The 20,887-nt window shown below is 47.7% G+C and overlaps 1 protein-coding gene across 1 annotated transcript in view; it reads left to right on the forward strand.

Moving 5' to 3' along the window:
- CHCHD6 (coiled-coil-helix-coiled-coil-helix domain containing 6) overlaps nt 1–20,887 on the forward strand; it is a 248,580-nt gene that overhangs the window by 197,104 nt on the left and 30,589 nt on the right. The window contains exon 6 of the mRNA XM_077857577.1: nt 5,656–5,726. Coding sequence (XP_077713703.1) covers nt 5,656–5,726 — 71 coding nt within the window. The remainder of the gene's footprint in view (nt 1–5,655; nt 5,727–20,887) is intronic.

Here is a 20,887-nt window from a genome sequence, read left to right on the forward strand (position 1 = left end):
AAGCTTTTGGTAATTAGGCTGGTGAACTCCATGTCTCCCTGGATGACCGCCCTCAGGCATGTGGACAGCACCTTGGCATGGGGTTCTCCTGTCCTTATTGTTCCTCTCAGATTCTGGGATTTTTCTTGAGCCTTCACCTCTGGGCCCTTCCATGGCCTGCACTAATATTGCTGGCAGTTTCCCCCTGCTCTGGACAGCCAGCATCCTACACTTCACATTTTTCTGTATGTCACCTCATGGTGGCTTTGAGTCCTGCCTGCATGGCCTTTGGTTTGTTAAATTTCTCCCCAGGGGACAGCGGGGCATGGAGGAAGGCCAAGGCACTGAGGGGGAGGCTGATAGACCTGTCTTCAGGTCCTGCCTCTTTCCCTTGAGATTCCGGCCCCCAGGGTGGCAGAGGGGTGGACATTGCTACCTCAAGTGCTGCTTTGAGCATGAAGGGGCCAGCCTGTGTGGAATTTGCTGCTCCAGCACCGGGCCCAAGTGATCCTGTTGAATCTTGTGAGTAACCTGTCCCCATTTGATTGTATGACGCTCTCCTTGGTGTCCGCAGGCTGCCTGCAAGGGCAGCAGCTCCGCAACCTGTCCTCACTGACTGAACACATGACCACGTCCCACTTGTGTTTTTATATCTTTCCTAGTGGTACTGACCTCTACTTCTACTCATGTGACAAATTCTTATTGAGGGCTTACTGCGTACCAGGCACTGTTGGAGGCTCTAGGGGATAAATCAGTGAGCAAAACAAGGGAGAACCCTTCCCTTTGTGGACTTTACATCCTCAAGCAAACTTCTGTCTCACTCTTTTACTATCCTCAGATCTCTCCTCCAGATATGTTTGTTGGTTAATAGGCCCTTGGCTATTAAATTCTCAAAACACTTACTGAGCATTTATTCTGTGCCAGGCACTGTTCTAAGCATTTTATATGCATTATCTCATTGGCATCTATACCAGTTCCCACACAGCCATGTGAAGGAGTCTCTGTTATTGTTCTCATTTTACAGACGAGAAGCAGGCACAGAGGTCTGGACGCTGGCCCATGGGCATACGCACTGTAGGGGCTGTGTCCTGACTCCAGGGCCCATTCCCATCCTTGCTGCCCCAGCTGCCTCACTTATTCCTGGAATGGTCCTTAGACCTTATTTCAGTCTTTCCTCTCCAACAGAAATGCCACGTAGACTCTCTCCTATGACATCCAGCAGAGGCCCACATACCTAGTAGACAATTTATTAATGCGTTTTCCTCGGGTGCATGTCTGCATGGTGCCCGCAGGGGTTTTTAGGCCTGATATCCACTCCCCTTACAGGCCATCCAGTGACCTCTGTTGTCTTCTGTTCCAGGACTGCTATACCTCGTCCCACTGCTCAGCTAGTGGGGAAGTACAGGCTTCCCATTCCTGCACCCTGCCCTGCTCTGGTTCCTCATGGCTCCACAGTGGAGGCAACAGGACCACTTCTGTGGCCCATGACATGTTTCCTTGTCGTCCCCTTCTGAGCCTTCTCACTATGCCTCCCCTCACCATCACACTCTCTTTTGATCTTGCAAATCCGGGCCCTTGGAGAAATCAGACAGTATGAAATATGAACACTGCCTGGGAAGTAATTGAAGAAACACTGTGACTTTTGAAACCCATAGAGATAACACTCACACCTTCTTACTCACGTTATTTAATTTTTAATGGCAGATTTAATTAATGGAGATCAGGTCTTCTGGTTTCAGATGTGCATATGGAGCAGCTGGAGGAGGAGGGGCGGCTATTTATAGGGTGGAGGAAAAGACTCCAAAATCAGGAATCTGAAGAATCTAATGGGGAGGAAAAATCACCCAGATATAATAGTTCACGATCACTGGGTACCAGTTGACATGTGGGGATTCAGTACAGTACATTTGGAGCGATCTCCCTGCAACATATATAAATGAGTGACAGGGCTCCTTACAGGCACAGCACCCGAGTCTCCCCAATCCCTGTGGGACTGTGCTGCAGGCGTCTCCAGGTAGTCTGCTGGTACTGCACTCCATTGTCCACACAGCTGCCAGAATGTTCTCTGAAACACACGTCTCCCCTGCCACTCCCTCATGTAAAAAAGTAAAACCCATGGGCTGAGGTCCAGGCTTCCACATGCCCAGCTCCCGAGCTGTCTTTGTCTCTAGCCCCTCCCCTTGCTTCTGGTACAACTATAGCATCTAACAGGTGGGTCCCTCCCTCTCTCTCTCATTATTGGATCATTTATGCTCATCATGTAAGACTAAGTTTATTAAAAGTGGATATACCCTTTGACCCAGGAGATTGACTACTAGCATGTACCCTTCAGATATGCTCACGTGCACAAAGGTGAGGATGCCATGATGTGCATCTCAACATTGCTTGTGATCGTGGAACCTACTATGGAATACCTTCAGTGGGTATAATGAAGTGTCTGAGAAGTGAAGAAATGAGTGGTGTTGTGTCCAACGTGGTGCTGTGGGTGTGTGTGGGTGAACTTGCTCACAGGGCACAGTGCAGGAGGGGAGCACTGGGGTCCATGTTGGCCAGTGGTCTCTGTATTCCTATCCTCTGCCCTTTGTGCGTATGCCCTTTTAAACCATGAGTAAGTATTGTTTTTTCAAAAAGATCATTTAATATGTATAAAAAAATTAGGCCTTGGTTCAGGTGCCAGCTCCCAAGAAACCAGTCTGATGGTCTCTGCCAGACTTTCCTCTCTGGTGCTCCCACAGCACATGGGACAGTTAGCTGAACATCCCATTGTAATTGTGACGTTGTGTTGTCTGGAAGCCCCATAAGGCTGGGGGGCAGGCAAGCTTGTCTTAGAATCTGTTGGCACTCAGCGGGTTCTGTATGAGCATGGGTGGCCCGCAAGGATGATATGGTCTGGAGATCTGCAGAATATCCTGCTCCTCCTGGCAGAGGGTCTGAGTATATTCCAGCAGCCTCAGGAAGGCCTGCTGGACCCAAGGAGTGCGCTCAGCTTTCCCCAGGCACAGACCAGGATCTCCGTGTGCCACAGAAGCCACACAGGGGCACCACACAGGGGCGCTCTATGGTGCGTGGTCCCAGGGTCTGCTCAGGCAGGTGACATGGATGACTTGGCCGGGAGAGTGGGTGTGACAGGAAGGGGAATTCCTCTGAGTCATTCTGCAATGGGGTAATCACAACCACTTCTTGGTCTGTGGGCATTTCCTGTGACAAATTTCACCAACCACATGTTCAGCCTGAGTCCATAGGTAACTTAGCTGCTTGCTGAGCTTGCCCTGGCCAGACTATGTGTGTGGAGATGTGGAGGCAGCACAGAGGCATGAGGTGTCCCAGCACCCCACCTTGGAAAGGAATACTCACAGGCCACAGGCCTAGAAGACAGTGACCTGACATGTCTCCAAAGAGGAGTAGGCCTGAGCCAAGAGACTGTCTTGTGGCAGAAACTGACTGGGGTGGCTGAGGGAGCTTAGTAAGGCCTGTGCCAGCTTCAGAAAGTCTAGGGGTGCCATGACCATGGCTGCAGTGGACAGGATACTGTGAGCCTGGCACACTCAACTCCTTCTCTCAGTCACCCTACGAGGGAGTGGGAGCCCTGTCTTACCATGAGGAAATAAGCTCCAGGAAGTAAGTGTGTCACCCAAAGAACACAGACCACAGATGCCCAGGGAAAATGAAAATGTGGGCCATGCAGTCTTGTGTGAGGGCCCATGGATGGAAGGGTCAACTGAGTGTAAATGATCCCCATCAGGGATGTCACAGAAGAGCATCTGCATGGAGTGGGAGAAGCCCTGAGCCAATCCATGTCTGTGTCCTAACTCCCACACCCAGGACGGTCAGTGTTGGTCAAATATCAGACTGGTTGAGGCAACATCATGATCTTCTTGGCTGGAACATCAGGGCTCTAGAGAGAAAACATGGGGCAGCTTGGAGTCAGCACAGACCTGTAGAAGCCAGAGCAGTTCTAGCTTTGGGGGCCAGGGGGAGGAGAACCCAATTTATTTCGAGCCTGTTGTGTGCTGAGAGTGTTCGCATTTCCTATCTACTGTGCCTGATGGCCATCAGAGAGAGGCATGAGCTATCTCCCCGGTTCAGAAGTGAGGAACTGCCAGGCTCACTCAGTGTTGGGGGGCCTGGAAGGCCCAGCACTGGGCTCTCCCCAGCACTGCCCAGAGCAGTATTCAGAACCCAGGCTCCTGCTGGGATGGGCCCCAGGTGTTCCCTCAGGTACATATCCTTCCATGGTCCCTCCCACTTGGCTCTTCCCTGAGGCAGGCACTAGGATGGGAGTAAGGGCTAGATTCCCACTCACACTCTGCCTTTGATACCCTGCAGGTCCATAGGGGAGGTACTTCCTGTGCCTGTCTTGGTTACCTTCTTTGCAGATGGATGGTGGGGTGCCATGGGGGTAGGGTGCCTTCCCCGCTTGGCTCTGATCTGGATACCTACCACCTTTTCCATTTGGTCTAAGGATTAAATTGTTGCTTTGGGGCCAGGCTATCTCTGTGCATGGTGAAGTGGGGAGAGCCAGGTTTGGAGTCTGACAGGCATGTACAGGGGCACAGCTCTGTGGCTTCAGGGTCCCTTACCTGCCTCTCGAACTTCCTACAGCTTCCATTTACCCACTTGTACAAGAGGGGCAGCCACCTCTCCCACACAGGATCTGTGAGGGGTCTAGCCCAGGTCTGCAAAATTAGGCAGGCTTCACATGGCACCTACGCTATCTTATCACCCTCACTGGGAAAGTCTGACTCTCAGTCTTTGGCTGTCCTCTGGGGTTTCATTCTTCACAGAGTGCCTCAAGGAGCCCCACCAGGAGTATGCTGGCAGGTCGGGTGATCAGGTGTGTTTATATTGATCTCTTCTGGAAACAGGTGCAGAGTGGTAGGTTCTGGGCCCCTGAGGCATAGAGGATAGTAACTTACCAGAGTCACCATGTCATGGCTGCAGGGCTCAGCTCAGCTTTTTCTTACCACAAGTCCAGGCAATCCTCTACACCAGTCTGGTTCTGTATGTGCACACCTACTGGTTAAGCTCAGAAAGGATGGAGGTGCATGCCTTTGGAACCGCCATGCAGCTCTGGACAGGCAGCCACTGTGCAGTGAGCATGGTGATCATGGCCAGCCGCAAAGTACACACCCAGCTGGGAATCAGACACCTGGGCTCTGGTCTTGACACAGCTGCTTGCTGCGAGGCTTTGTGCAAGCGCTTCACCCTCTGGGAAGCAGAGTCCACCTATAAAATAGGGGTTGGATCAGATCAAGTCTCAGTATATTTTTTCTTTGAAGATACTAAATATATCAGTCTCTGTTTAACAAACTATGCATCTCTGCTATTGTAGCATAGAAGCAGTCGTTGACAATGCATAAACAGATCATGAGTGTGGCTGTGTTACACTAAAACTTTGTTTACAAAATCAGGTGGCAGGCCAGGTTTTGCTTATAAGTGATAGGTTGCTGACCCCTGGACCAGAGGACCCACATGTCCTTCCAGCCTTCGCTACTCTAGGATTATGTAGCCACTGTTGGCCCCCATGGTGGGTGGGAGCTAGACCCAGGCTGGGATCAATCACTGATCTGCTTTGATGCTGGTCAAGAAATTAGCATCTGTCGATTTTTAGCGTGGTTGAGGGAGCCAGAGGGAAATTTCAGTCTTTGGTAACCAGTTCTGTTTTTCTCTTTGTAGAATGCCGAGATGTATAAACTGTCTTCACAGCAATTCCATGAGGCAGCTTCGAAAATGGAGGGTACAATAAAGTAAGAATTTATGATTTTTTGTAAACTTAGCCTGTATTTGTAAGAATCACCACACATGGCTTGAAACCTGCCACCACCTGCCTGATTTCAAATGTCTCTAATAACATAGACAACCATCTGCTCCTAGGTCTCTCCCTGGATATTAGGCAGCCATTGGTCATCTGTATTGGGCCAAATGGACACTCAGCTCTTCCCTGGCTCCCAGTGGTGGGAGTGGGCCTGTGGCAGACTTATTTCAGGCACGATGTACTGTGGGCTGGGCCACGGATTAGCCATCAGGCTCCCGAGGGAGTCACAAAAGGGGGTGCTGCTGCCCTGCTGCCCCCACCCCCAAATTGTGGAGGTGGTTTTCAGAGTGACCTGTTGCCTGAGGGCACCTCCATATGTCTGGCCCTGAGCCGTGTACCTCTTGCATGCTGACATGCTCCTGGTGGCTCCCATTTTACTCCCAGGAGGACTGGGACTCATGGACACTGACAGTTGGCTTAGGTCACATGGTGCTGAGTGCCAGTGTCCAGTCCCCTGTCATGCTCCTGTGCTATGAGGAGGCCTCAGAGCCAGAACATTAAAGAATGGCCGGTGCATACAGTGTGTACATTACATTTACACCCTACTTCATGGAGAGGCCACAAGAGGGACTGCAGTGGGGCCCATGGAAGGGAGAGCTGAGCCTTGTGCTCTGCGTCCTTTGTGTGATGGTGGTCTCTGCAGACTGGACCAGTTCCCTCCCTCAAGGGCCTCTCCCTCCCAGGCATAAATCAGGGTGATTCCCCAGGCAAACCTGTCACAGTGCAGAACGGTGAGGGGTGGTATTTGGCACCTCAAGAACAAATCATCAGAGGGAGGTTTGGGTGACTAGGAGGTAACAAAGTGCTTGTAAAGACAGTTGCTCTGAAAATCATGCGAGGAGACAAGGAGGGCAGCAGGACAGATGGACTCAGTACAGATCTGGGGTACAGCATGGGGCCTCTGAAGCTAGGAGACCATACTGCTAGAATAGACTACAGAGCAGCTTTGGGGAAGAGCAAACAGTTATCTTGGGATTTCAAGTCTAGAGCAGTAACTCCAAGGATACTTAGAGAAAGAACTTTCCAACAGGCAGGTACAGACTGTAAAGGTCTTTCATCTGCTGATTGGGATCCCACAGGGGGTTCTGAGTGTGAGCAAGTGCTGCAAGCTGCACAGACCCCGAGGTCTATTCCAGCTGCCCTCACAGACAAGGGCCCAGCTGGCTCATCCAGGGCTGAGAAATACCCAGAATCATGCTTAGTGAGAGGGAGAGGTTGAGAAGCATACCCCCAGACGTTATGGGGTGATAGCCACCTCAGTAATGTGATCCCCGGAAGTGGACAAAACTGCAGTGAAGCCCCTTGCCTGGGCGTATCCCCTGTATCTCTCTGTGGGGTAGTGATGCTGGATCTGTTGCCCCTCTCCCTCTTTACCTGGATCATGGAACAGCCCACTGTGGGGAAGAAGCTCTGGGGAGAAGCCAGGCAGCTTTACTGTCAGTGACCACGCTATGTTGCCACCTGACAGGTCGGCCACCATCCTTAGAGTAGGGACTGCTGACCTCCAGCCCCCTAGAGTAGTGAATTTGACTTTGCTGTCACATCATTTCTCATCCTCATGTCTTCTAAAGACAAAGGGGAGATGGCATGTATGTGCTCTGCAAGGCACTTCAGCTTTATGCTCTTATTTTCTATCACTGGCATTTCACAGATGAAGACCTGAGGCTGGAGAACTGAGCTGCCCCTTACCTGGCCCATGATTACACCCCAGGCTGGGGTCAAGCTCCGCTTAGATTGCTTCAGAGCCCCTCTTCTTCTCTATTTGTCTTTGCATGTTTGCTGTCCCTCTGGGGCCCCCTCTGAATGTGAGATGGGCATCAGGATGGCCCTGGGAGCCTGCCTGGGCTCTGGAGTCAGGCAGACCTGGAATCGAACTTTGCCCTGCCTCTTATTGGCCGGTCCTGTGACCTTGGGCAAGTCACTTCACCACTCTGATTTCCTCATGTGCAAAACAACTGATATTCCTCTAATGCTTTGTGTGAGATAACACATAGAAAGTAGACCTCAGATGTCAACAGTTGGTGGTGGTGTGACCGTTATTAATAATGGCAGTCATTTGAATCACTCTCACAGCACCCAGCTTAGTGTGGTGTGGCACAGATTGAATAGAGTTTACTAAAAAACAAAAACAAAAACAAAAAAACATTGCCTTTGCCCAAACAGAGTAAACAGGAAGCACTGCAGAGTTAGAAATTATTTTACTTAACCGTCAGGGATAGAGGGCGGAATCCTTGATTGGGAGATTTCTTGGATTAGCAAATGATTATAAATTGCATCGTAAATGCCACAGAAATAAATGCTAACTGCTGATAGCCGTAATAGCTCCCTTCCAAGACAGTGAGCATCTTTTAACAACTTAGAGTAAACTGAATGGTTATTTAGGTGGCTAACTAGATGCCCATGCATTCATTTACTCACTTACATACATGTATAGAGTGTCTACTGTTTGTCAGGCACCATGCTAGGCACTGGTGATAGGATGGTATACAAGACAGCTCCGGTTCCCATCAGCAAGAAGCTTGTCATTTGGAGAATGACAAACAATATTTTTAAATTAATTACATAAAAAGCAATTGCCCAAACAATGATTGATTACAGTAATGAGCCATGAAAGAGAGTGTTGAATTGAAAAGGACATGTCTGAGGACCCTAACTCAGATGTTTGGGAAAGCTTTTCTAAGGAAGTGACATTTAAATGGACTCCTGCAGGATGAGGATGCTTTGGCCAGAGGAAGGAAGGGGAAAGAGCGCTTCAAAGAGAAGCTTCCACTGTGCAAAGGCGGGGGTGGGGGGGTGGAGGGGGGATAGGAAGTGATTTAGCGTATTCAAGGAATTGAAAGGCCTGTGTGACTAGAAAAGAATGAATGAGAAGAGAGAGACTAGGATGAAGCTCTAAGAAGTCAGCAGAAGCCACACAGGACTTTGTAACCATGATAAGAGATTTCACTCATATCCTACCATTTCAGCTTTCTTTCTTTCCTAATATATGCGTTTAAGGTATTGACTTCTCTATAAACACAGCCCTAGCTATACACTAAACTTTGATATATCATGTTTTCATTATAGTTCATTTCAAAATTTTTCTGATTTTTATTGCGATTTTTTTCTTCGACTCAAGAGTTATTTCAAGACATATTGCTTAATTGCCAAACATTTGGTAATTATTCCAGTTACTTCTTTTTTAAAAGTAGCTTTTATTTATTAAGTAATCTCTACCCCTAACTGGGGCTTGAACTCTTGACCCTAAGGTCAAGAATCGCATGCTCTGCACCAGTTCACATTCCCACCAACAGTGCAAGAGGAGAAAAAATGAGTGGGAAATATCATAAAGGGAGACAGAACATGAGAGACTCCTAACTCTGGGAACAAAGGGTGGTGGAAAGGGAGGTGGGCGGGGGGTGGGGGTGACTGGGTGATGGGCACTGAGGGGGGTACTTGATGGGATGAGCACTGGGTGTTATGCTATATGTTGGCAAATTGAACTCCAAAAAAAAAAAATAAATAAAAAATAAAGTTTATAGATTTAAAAAAAAAAAAAAAAAGAATCCATGCTCTACTGACTGAGCCAGGCTGGCTCCCCTCTAGTTACTTTTTGAATAATTGATTTTCAGTTTAACTCTGGTTGAAGAGCATACTGTAAATCCTCTAAAATTTTGAGACCTTGCTTTATGACCGTGCACATGATCTGTTTGGTAAGCCTTCTGTGTATACTTGAAAAGAGTGGTGTCTGCCAGTGGTGTCGTATTCTGTGTCTGTCAGTCAGGTTCAGTTGGTCAGTCCTATTCAGATGATGTGTATTGTTACTGACGTGGATTTATGGTTTCTTCCTAAGATCACTTCTAACAGAACTTCCATAGTAGTTCTTTTAATGTAGTTTTGCTAATTATAAAGTCTCTTTTTAATTGTCTGGAAATCCATTTCACCTTAAGTTTTGAAGAATATAGCAATCCTCTCTTTGAGCTCCTTGAAAGTATCTTCACATTCTGATTTGATATCTGCTTTTCCCTGGAGAAGTCAGCTCTTGATATTGTTATTACTCATTTTTGGTAATTACTTTTTTTTCTCTGTCTGATGTTTAGCTTTTCTTTGTCTTTGGTTTTTTTTTAGCAGTCTGTCATGTGGCTAGGAGTCCATTTTTTTTTTCCTGCTTGGGGTTCACATGTTTGGGGTTTGATGTCCTTTTGTTTTAGAAATTTCTCAGCCATTATCTCTTCAAATAAAACTCTCTGCCCTATTTTGTCTTTCCTCCTTTCTGGCATTTCAGTTACGTATATTACTGTGTCTCACTTGTCTCTGTGCCCTTTTTTTCTGTTTTTCATCACTTTTAATCATGCTGTTGCCTGTGATTTTTTTATTGACCATTCACTCCACTAACCCTTTTAATGTGTCAAGTCTCTCTTAAACCTGTTTCTTTATTCAATTGTTGCATTTTTATCAATCCAGAAGTTCCATTGTTTTGTTTGTTTGATTCCCAGTCTCTGGTGAGGTTCTGGGTTTTGCCATCTGTTTTCTTGAACCTCTTAGTTACAGTTATTTTGAAGTCATCTGAGGGTCTGTTTCTGTTGCCTTTTTTTTCCCCTCTTGGTCCTGTTTCTTTGTGTGCCTCTTAATTCTTGATTGAATGCCAGGCATTTTACAGAGATTATACAGAGGTTCTGGGTGTATCTTCTCCCCCAGAGTGCTCCACCTTATTTCCTCCTGGCCACCTGAGGGACTGAGCTGACTGGAGGCTTGCTGCAGGTTTGATAAAGTTCAGGCTACTTCTGGTTTACCCTTCTTCCTAGGACATGGCTTTCCAGGGCACTTCCTTTCTTGGTGAGCTCAGAACCCCTCTATGTTTGCTTCCTCAGCTCTGTAAGACTTCTGGAGATTCCACTTTGCCTTTCCACTTGGCTTTTACTTCGCTCCTTAGCCTCTTGCCTTGAATAGCTCAAGAATGTGACAAATGCCTTAAAAGAGGAAAACCACTGAGTGTTGGCTCACTGTACTTTAGTTCCCTTCTCTCCAGAATCCTGGTCACTCAAGGCCTAGCTAGCTGCCTTGGAAGCCTTGAGCACCAAAAGAATGTCATCTCTCTATACTCCTATGAGTTTGCTAGAAGCCCTGAGGCTTCTCCACCCTTTAGCTGAAGCTGTTTGCCTGACTCTCAGCCTCTCTCCCTACACTGAGGATTGCCAGGAAAGTCAGTGGGGACAGGTGACTCCAGAAGTGAACACTTAGCTCTCTATAGTTCCTTTCACTTCATAATCTTGGCCCTCAAGACCTACTTTGTCTTGGTCCTCAGATGCCATAAACAGACTTTAAATTTCAACTTTTTTTTTTTTAGGATTTTATTTATTTTGAGAGACAGAGAGAAAGAGGCAGAGACTTAGACAGAGGGAGAAGCAGGCCCCCCACAGGGAGCCTGATGCCAGCCTGATGCAGGACTCAATCCCTGAACCCCGGATAATGCCCTGAGCTGAAGGCAGATGCCCAACTACTGAGCCACCTAGGTGTCCCTAAATTTCAACTTTTAAAATTTCTTTCTCAGAGGAGAGTGTAGTTCTTCCCCAAGCCACTCCACTATAGCAGGAAGCAGAGACTGAGCTTTTGAGGAATGATTAGTTTGTCAAATAGAAAATGGCCATGCCAGGTAAAGTACCAGAGCAAAGTCAGTCAAACACTCATTAGTAACATCAGACACTGATGGCATGGGCCCTCCCAACGTTTCTTGGGCTTGCCAAGCTTTCCTGAGGCCTGCTAAGCCCACCATATATGCAGGGCTTCAGAAGATGCCCATCAGAGGATCAGTGGAGAATTCAAGACTAAAGAGGAATGTCATTGGTGAGGCCAGTATTCACCCTTGTTTTAGAAGAATTGTGTTTTGGGAGTAGAAGTGAATTTCCTAAGTATGTATGCAAGCACAGACACGCACACATGCACATGCCCCTCTACCTCCCAACAGCACAGCAGGCTGGATTGTTCAGGTTTTCTGAAGGAAGAGATTAAGACCCCAGGGAACATCCTGCATTTATTGTGTCACATGTATTTTTTATGACAACCTTCAGTCCTCTTCCCGTGGGATTCATTCAGAGCCTGTCTTGACTTCTCCCCTGTCAGGAAACTTGTAGAGTCCTCCTTGGCCCCACAGAGGGCCACCTCTCAAAGAGGTTAGAACAATTGAGTTGAAGGAAGAAGGTTATCAACTGTTTCCTGAAACTGAGTCATTGTGCTAAAAGGACTTTGATCCGGAGAGGCCTGATTACTGTGGACAAGGCGACTTGGAACTTGCTGGGGCTGAACTGTATGGTAGCGTTCACCTTCCAAGGGAAGCTGGAGCTTATTAAACCACCTGTGGGGGAAGGGTTGGGCTTACCTGAGAGGATAATCTCAGGTGCTCTATTTATTGAGCTAATGACAGATTGATTATGTATGAAAACAATGGTCATTTATTTGAACCCCAAATAAAATAGCATTCTGTCCTAATTGATCCAACAATCATAACTTTCAAATTCGCCTGATTTCAGCAGTTGTTCTCTCTCTCACTTCCCTATCTTACGTAACTTTTTTTTAAAGATTTATTTATTTATTTATTTATTTATTTATTTATTTATTTATTTATTTATTATAGACATAGAGAGAGAGAGAGGCAGAGACACAGGAGGAGGGAGAAGCAGGCTCCATGCCGGGAGCCCGACGCGGGACTCGATCCTGGGACTCCAGGATCATGCCCTGGGCCAAAGGCAGGCTCAAACCGCTGAGCCACCTAGGGATCCCCCTATCTTACATAACTTTTTAAAAGGAGCATTTTCTATTCAGAAATTTACCACAATATGTGGCTTAAGTGGTGTGCATGGCTCTTTGAGAGGTTACACATCAAAACTCATTTAATAATTCATATAACAAGTCATGCAGCTGTTGTGCTAGACACTTACGTGGCACCCAGGGTCTCCTTTTCACAAGGAGCTTCTGAGGCAGATGCCATTATTGTCCTGCATGGCAGGCCTAGAAACTGAGTCAGCTTATCTCTCAGGCTCAGTTCACTAGTCAGTAAAGCAGGAAAAATGATGATGCCTGTTTGCAGTGCAATGTGGTAATCCAGAGAGGTACTCGACACACAAGCCACAGGAGGCAGAGTTGCATTTGAACCCAGGCCTATAGGAATTTAGCTCTTTTCTGCTCTACCTAGAGCCTTCCCTTTCAGCAATTTGCAGGACAAGATTAGCTGCTCCTGAGTAACTGACTCAGACTTCCTCCTACCCCACACTAGTACTGTAAATTTCAGTGTGTGTGTGTGTGTGTGTGTGTGTGTGTGTGTCCTTCTGTCCCCTGACCAGGACTTTTTGTAGGTATTTAGTCTCAGTTCTGATTCTTTTGTAGCAAGAAAAAGATACTTGGAGAGAATTCATCAACAGAGGTTGTGTTTGTGTGGCATGTGGGAATGGAAAGTCCAAACAAAAGATATGGGGTGGTTGTGCTCCCTAAGGCAAAGCCCTGGGCTGGTTCTGGAAGTGAGTATGGGCCACCTTTGAAGAGCCTCAGTGGTTTCACTGGGGAGAGGAAGCGGTCAGCTTCTTGCCTGTACCCCTTGTGCCCCCAGCACACATCACCAGGAGATCCCAGCAGTCTCACTCTGGAATTATTCTCAACAGGATTGGCATTCAAAGTAAAATCTGTTTACCAGCTCTGTATCAGATGACTTCAAAGGCTGAGTTTTCTAGTCTGTGACTCTGCTCGGTTCCTGATTTCAGAATGCAAAGTCTACTGAGTTATTGTTATAGATCCTATTTTCTGTCCAGAATGCCGCCTCTTTTTTCCTTGCAGAGTATGCTCACTTTTCAAAATCCAACTTAAGCAACTTTTTTTTTTTTTTTTAAGCAACTTTTCTGTTTACCTTTTGTCTCTTCCCCAGAGATCAATCCAATATCTTATTTTTCTCCGTATCCCCGCTGTCCAGCCCAGGACTTAGCTGTGATAGGTATTCACCAAGCATGTGTTGTATTGGGTGGGTGGATGGTTGATCTGAGGCCCATTGTGTAGACTTTAGGGATGGAATTTAAAAACAAATTGTTGAGTGTCTGCCACCTTCTCTGTGAAGGCTTCTACATGCACAGGAGGGCCCCATGTCCAGTGGGGTGGAGGTGGTGGTTGGCATAGTGCAGGGCTTTAAGGTCTAACAGGTGAGTGAATTCCCAGCTGCTCTGCCTGATGTGTAGCATGCATCAGATGACAAAACTGCTCTGAGATACATGTTCCTTGCTTCTGAAGGTTGTTCTGAGGGCATCATGAAACAATTTGTTAAGCACACGGTAAGCAAGCACTCAATAAATAGGTACTACTGTATAGAAACTCATATTTTAGAGAAAGAATGAAGTGGTAGCCAAAGAGGGTATAGTCTTCGGTGCATAGAGTGATTTAACAATTGTCAGGATCTGGAGCCACAAAAGAAGGGGAGACACTGGGACTCCACAGCCCTCCTCCTGGAGACATGCCCTGCAGAGACCTTCATGTGTGTGCACAAACAGCCATGGGCAAGGGAACATAGAGCCCTGTTTCCAAGAGTGAGAGATTAGAAGTAGCCTCACTGCCTGTGAATAGGGCAGTGGATAAGCATAATCTGACTCTGGAGTAGCAAACAGCGGTTAAAAAACGGGCTGGACCTGTGTGTGCTAGCATGAGAGGATGCTTGGGAGATCTTGTAGAGTAAAAAGCAGGTTGTGGTTTACTATGTGTGTGCACACTTGACACACATACGCTGGCACTCTATCTGCACTTTCTCTGTAGGTATGTGCAATTTATGGGGATATAGAGAAGAAAGTCCAGAAGGATACACTCCAAACAGAAAATAGTGGTTCCCCCTGGGCAGTTCAAGGGGATTCAGCATTGTAAAAAGGATCAGAAGGGACTTTGGCCTTGTCTGCTATGTTTTTAATTTTGTGAAAAAAAAATACATATACTGGTGTATAGCTTGTGTGATTAAAGATTAATAAGAATATAGACACATTGCGAGAGAAGAATCGATGATTTGAGACAAGGGAGAGGTAGATTCCCAATACGGTTGGGAACCAGATCCCAAGCTGACAGCTGGCAGGGACCACACAAAGACAAGAGCTGACCCTGAAACAGTGTTCCTGATTGCATGTTTGTATGTATGCACACATGTGTACATGTGTATATATGTGTGTGACTATGTGGGAGGGCATGTATATATGAGCGTGAGTGTCTACACGTGTGTAAATGCATGTCCATGTGTGTGCGTATGTTTGGGTATGTGAGTACGTGTGTCTGTGTGTGTGCACGATTATGTGTGTATGTTGTTTTCTGATTGAGGCCTGGCCTCTAACTTGCCTGGTGCCCTTTCCTTGAACTTCCCCTCTGTCAAAGACGGAGACTGTTGGACTGGATCTGTGGTTTTTAAATGTCCTTTAGCTGTGGCTCCTGTTCAGAAGAAATCTGATGTGATGCCTGACTGAGCATGTGAGGCGCAGATGAGCTGCCATTCTGGGTGAAGACAGAATGGCCATTCTGAAGCTCTAGGATCAGAAGCCCAGCTCCTGGAAGGCCAGGCATCCGGGGGAAAGTGGGCTTCTTCCCTTCCAGGTGCCCCATCACTGCTTTCATGAGGGCCCGGCCCACTGCCATGGGATCTTACAGGTGCTCCTCGATAGGTTTGGGCTGATGTGCCATCTGATGCATTAGCGGGAGATGATGGAAGATGGAGCTTGAAGCAGACAGCATAGCTTTTTGCTGGCAGGTATAGCCAAGGGTTCCATGTGGAACAACATTGAAATGTTACTGAGCAAAGGAAACCTAGAAATTAGCCAGTGGTTTTCTATTGTGCCTTCTCCGTGTCACATATACCATCAAGCACTGGGCAGCGGCACTTCCTGCTGTGATGTGCAGGTTTGCAGCAGAGAGGCTGGGGAGGCCCCTGAGCAGGGGAAGGACCACAGTGGTTAAAGGGCTGAGAAGCTGAAAGGCAGGGCCAGAGAAGGCTAGCCAGAGGATGTACCTGTATTCCTCTTAGGAGGAGACACTGACTGGTCCCAGGTCTAGGGCCTTGAACTACAGCTTGAAAATTTAAGTTAGATCTAGAGAAGGACTTCCTGACTTGCAGTGAGTGATCATAACATAATGGAGGGAAGGAAGCTGTTCAGCCTTTATCCTCCTCTGGAGATGTTTAGGGAAAAACAAGTATTGCTCTATACCCGGAATGTGGTATATGCCAGCCCTCTTCTACATCTGATCCACAAACAACAGAAGGGCCACTTCCTCTGCGTCAGCGTTCTGTCGGCCTCCCCTGGCTGGCAGGCAGCTGGCCGTCGGGTTTCTCCCAAGGAGACTTTCTAGTGGTTTGTGCTTGACCCTTGCCCAGGGCATGGTACCGTCCCCACTTCTAGTGACTCATTCCATAGCCCCTGCTCTGCTTCTGTGGGCCACCATCCACAGAAGAGAGTCGGGGCCGGAGGGCTAGTTGAATTTGCCCATAACTTCTTGGTTATAAAAATTTGGATAATCACTTCTCTTTAAAGAAAGGATTAGGTAATGGTGATGTGGAGCCTCCGCCGAGGCCAGTACTGGATACAGTGTGCGCATAATAGAAAAGACGTGGTCTTTGCCTCCAGCAAGAGTGCATGCACCTCCCTGTCTGCAGCCTGCCCACCTCCCCAGAGAGCAGCCCCCGCCTCTGCACATGTCTCCAACATGTTCCCCTGCCCATCCCAAATCAGTTAGCTGTGTCTCTGATGTGCCCCCATGGAACCTACAGGCCCATTGGAACACTTCCTGGGGTGCTACTTGGCGCAGTGTTTGACACTTCTGTGTTCAAGCATCACATTCTACTAGATTACAAACTTCTTGCAGTTTGTTTTAAGATTTTATTTGTTTATTCATAAGAGACACACAGAGAGAGAGAGAGAGAGAGGCAGAGACACTGGCAGAGGGAGAAGCAGGCTCCATGCAGGGAGCCCGATGTGGGACTCGATCCCGGGTCTCCAAGATCACACCCTGGGCTGAAGGCTGCGCTAAACTGCTGAGCCACCCAGGCTGCTCAGGAGCCTTGTTTTATTCATCTTTGTATCCCCTGGGTCCATAAGCCCTCACTCTATATTTAGTGAGTGGAAACCCACTGTAACATATGGTAGCTGTTACAGCAGTGTATGGAAAAAGCACCCTGGGAGCAGAGGTGATGGAACAATTACTCCTCCAGCACCTTAGGGCTTCAGAGGGGAATTCACATGTATGCTGGGTCCATGCAGGCTCTGCTGTCAAGGGTCAGTGTGAGCAGACTCAAAGTAGGTCATTTCCTTGTGGGGTGTTAGAAGAAGGTAAGGCACTGGCATTGGGCATGAAGTAGATCCCAAGGGGGTAGGGATGAGCCGCTCTGATGCGGCTAGAAAAGCAGGCTAGTCCTGATGTAAAGGGCCGTAAAGGGCCTTCCATACATATGAAAGAATTTGGAATTCACCCTACAGGCAGTGGCAAGCCATAAAAAAGCTTTTAAGCAAGGAATTGATATGATCCAATTTGTGTTTTAGAAGGATAACTGGCAGCTTCTGGGAGATGAAACAATAATGGTGTTGAGGTGGGAGGCAGGAAGCCTGCTTAGGAAGCCATCGCAGTACTACAAGCCACGATGACTCACCCATTCAGCAGAAACATACCGAGGGGCCCCATGCAGGCCCGGCCCAGGCAGGGCACAGCTGTGAGCCTTGCAGAGTTCCCTCACTCAGGGCAGTGGGATGATCAGTTAGCAGTGAAATGAGATGATTCTACAAAGTGCTGTGAGGATAAAAGGAGATACTGTGATAGAGGTAACTGGGACTTCGGGCTGGCCGATCAAGGATGGACTGTCTGACACTGGAGCAGCACCGAGCAACAAGAAGAGGCTATGCAGATACCCATGCCTGGCCCTGGTCCATCCCTGCGAGACTCTGTGTCCCAGTGGGAGTGGATGAGGAGCCAGGAGGCAGGGAGGTTCCTGACCATGGCTTGACATAAGCATGAGCACATAGAAAGTTTATTTACCATCCACAGTGCTGTAGGCAGGTGAGGGGCTCCCTAGTCAGTCGCCCCAGCACCTAAGCAAAATGGGGCAGGGGAACCTGTCTGAGGACCATGGGGGCGGTGGGCTCAATGATGATCCTGTTGTGTTTAAAGCTCCTAGAGCCGACTCCCAGGCTGACCCCACTTGGCAGGCTCTGAATGGTAGCCATGGCTCCAGGGCAAGGGTAGCCTCCAGGGGCAGCCAGCCTCTGCCCTGTACTTTCTTACTGCTCAGAGATCCATGACTCAAGAAACTGGACTTAGAGACGACAGTTTGTTAATCCCCTCCCCTTGACAAAGACAAAAATGGCATTTCATTCCCAGCTCTATTAGCAGACTCGCCTTGGGAATAAAGCCCACATCCCCAAAAACCCGGTTGGGGCTCTCTTCCTTTGTGCCACTTTTGTTTTCTTTTGAGTGTTACATTTAGATTAGCTTCTGGAGATTAAATGTTATTACAGTAGAGGAATCATTGTGTTTCTGTTTTTTTTTTTTTTTTCTTTTTTTCCAATTGGTAAAGAGGTTAGGGCTTAGCATTCTTGTCATTAGATTTATTTTCCCTAGTCCTGTTTCCTCCCCTGTTCCAGTTCTTAAGAAAAAGCATTTGCTTTGGTTTCATCATGGTCACTTCTGCCTGGGAAGGAGCAGCTGTGTTGGAAGTAGGCCTTTCTATCTAACTTGAGGATAGGCCTTGGTGTGACAGCACCATCTTGCCCTATACTGGACCCACTCTTAGACCTGCAGCACTTGGGCATGCACATTCATTGACCAATCAAGCCCAAGAAGGGAGCCCTGGTAAAAGGTCAAGAAATTGTAAGTGGTAAAATGTGGCTGAACTAAAGAATTCCCCTGAGATCTGATCATTGTCAACCATGCTGCCCTCCTTCTACAAGCCAACAATGTCTCTGGGCTCTGCAAACTACGCCAGAGGCTGCCAGCAGGACCCACTGTGGCAGAGGCTGGTAGAGGATGAATACCATTTCCTGGTATCTGGTTCTTCCAGGACCAGGGTTGTTGTTCCAGAAAGACTTCTTTCTTCTTTCCCCTGTGGCACTCTGTAAAAGCATACTCATTTTAACAGACCTTAGAGTTCAGTGGAGGCTGGTATCTCAGATGGTTAGGTTTCAAGATCCTGATAGTTTCTAGGCCCTAGGAAGGAATCTCATGGCAGGGATGATGGCAGGTTCTGAGTGGCTGAGCTCTCCACCCATTGCCATCAGTTCTCTGTCTCTGCCCCTACCAACAGGAGGGCCTGCCCTGAAGGGTTCACCTTCAGAGAAATGGTATACATGGTATACCAGCTGGCCTTGACTTATGCTCATCCCAGGGCTATAGATCCAATCCAGACTGAAATGGACCCCGAGAGGCCCAATTTGACCTGTAGCCATTGGTTGCTTGTTTTTGTGGGGTTTGTTGTTGTTGTTTTGTTTTGTTTTGTTTTTGTTTTTTTGTATAAGAAAGGGCTTTTGTTTCTGCTATAGTCAGATCTAAGGGAGTTGAGATCCATGCTGCAGAGCCTTCTCTAACATCCAGTGTGTCCAGGAAGTTGAGGGTGTCTGCACTGGGCCATGGTTCCTATGAACTTGCTATAGTATTCCAGAACCATCGGTCCCTCTGTTTCCTCCATCTCATCCTTACCTCCCCCCGCCCCTGCCAACACACACAAATGAGATAATGTTCTGAGTCACTCTGCCTGGTGGCATCCCTGAAACCATAGGGCCCTCAGGGTTGTCTAATCCAATCCCAGATACAGGCGGAGCCTTCCCAGGGTACTTGCCCCTGGGAGTTCTACTGTCTCTATGAAGGTGAGCTCAGTGCCTGTCTTTACTAAGTTTCTGTTTCATCTCTTGTGGCCCAATTAGAGAAGCTCTCTCATGGAGCTCAGGGCTGTGTCCTGGGTGCTTCCTAGATCTGTCCTTGGAACTTTGTAGTTCTCAGTGAAGGTGCCTCAGCATCCCAGCCCCACAGATATTCAGAGGACACTTTTCCATCCCTTTGTAAAACATTTCAGTGTTATCCTTCTTGCACTAATGCCCAGTTCCTGAAACCACCCAGCGAGGCACACACCTGGTCTCCATCCCCACTCCCTGTGCTCCCTGTTAGCAGCAGGCTCTAGGAGCCAGAGCACGCTGACCAGCCCACAGGCAATGCAGCCATAACCTCCCTGGTCTAGAAAAAGGGACTCTGTCCGCAGCACACTCCCCCTGGGCTGTGGCACCACATTAGCTTGATTGGCCACTGTCCTGTTGGCCGCACCTCACTGATCATTCATCGGAAACTTCAGGCAAGCTCATCTCCATGCATGGTTCCTAATGCTCTGGTGTCGGGTTCAGGGCCTCATATTGATCCCCAACCAACTTCATTTGGGGTAGATTTAATCCAGTCCTTAGACTGATGATTTATTTGGATATGTGGATTCTATTATCTGACATCTTCATCAGCCCATCAACTCTGTCTTCCATAAAACTGCCAAGTCTTCTCTTTGGCTAAGTCATTGGTGAAAATGGTAAGTTGCACAAGGCTCAAGACAGAAGATCAGTAGAGACCTCCTTCAAAGCTCATCTTGTCTATGTGGGTCAGCGATACAACCAGTTCCTAACATAGTTTCCTAGGCATCCAGCCTGCATCATTCCTCCTTTCCCACTAGATGGATATAGGTCGATGCTGGGGCTGGTGGGCCACTGGATGGCCCTGGTCTCCCAGCCAGGATCCCTGTCACAGGGAAGAGAAAAGAATATGGAATGATATGTTTCCAATTGTCCTGTCTGTTCCTACTAATCACCTCTCCATTTTCTAAGTGCTCAGAAACCAGCCTCTTACTGGGCCACACTAGAATCTTATTTGGGCTCACCTACATTTTATGAAATACACCCTTTTGAAAACCATGAAATGGAAGACTGTTCCTTTCCAGTATTGCAGTGTTCCTCATTCTCCAGGATTCTGTAAAGGTCACCAATGGTAGTCTGGTGGTCCAGACCCCAGGTTCTCTTGGTGTTCTCAAGGGCAGGTATTGAGAGGAGCTTGGTCCTCACCAGTCACCCTTCTGCCCACAAAGACCTTCTGTACTTT

Source organism: Canis aureus, chromosome 19 (assembly GCF_053574225.1).
Source record: "Canis aureus isolate CA01 chromosome 19, VMU_Caureus_v.1.0, whole genome shotgun sequence".
NCBI classification, from domain to species: Eukaryota; Metazoa; Chordata; class Mammalia; order Carnivora; family Canidae; genus Canis; species Canis aureus.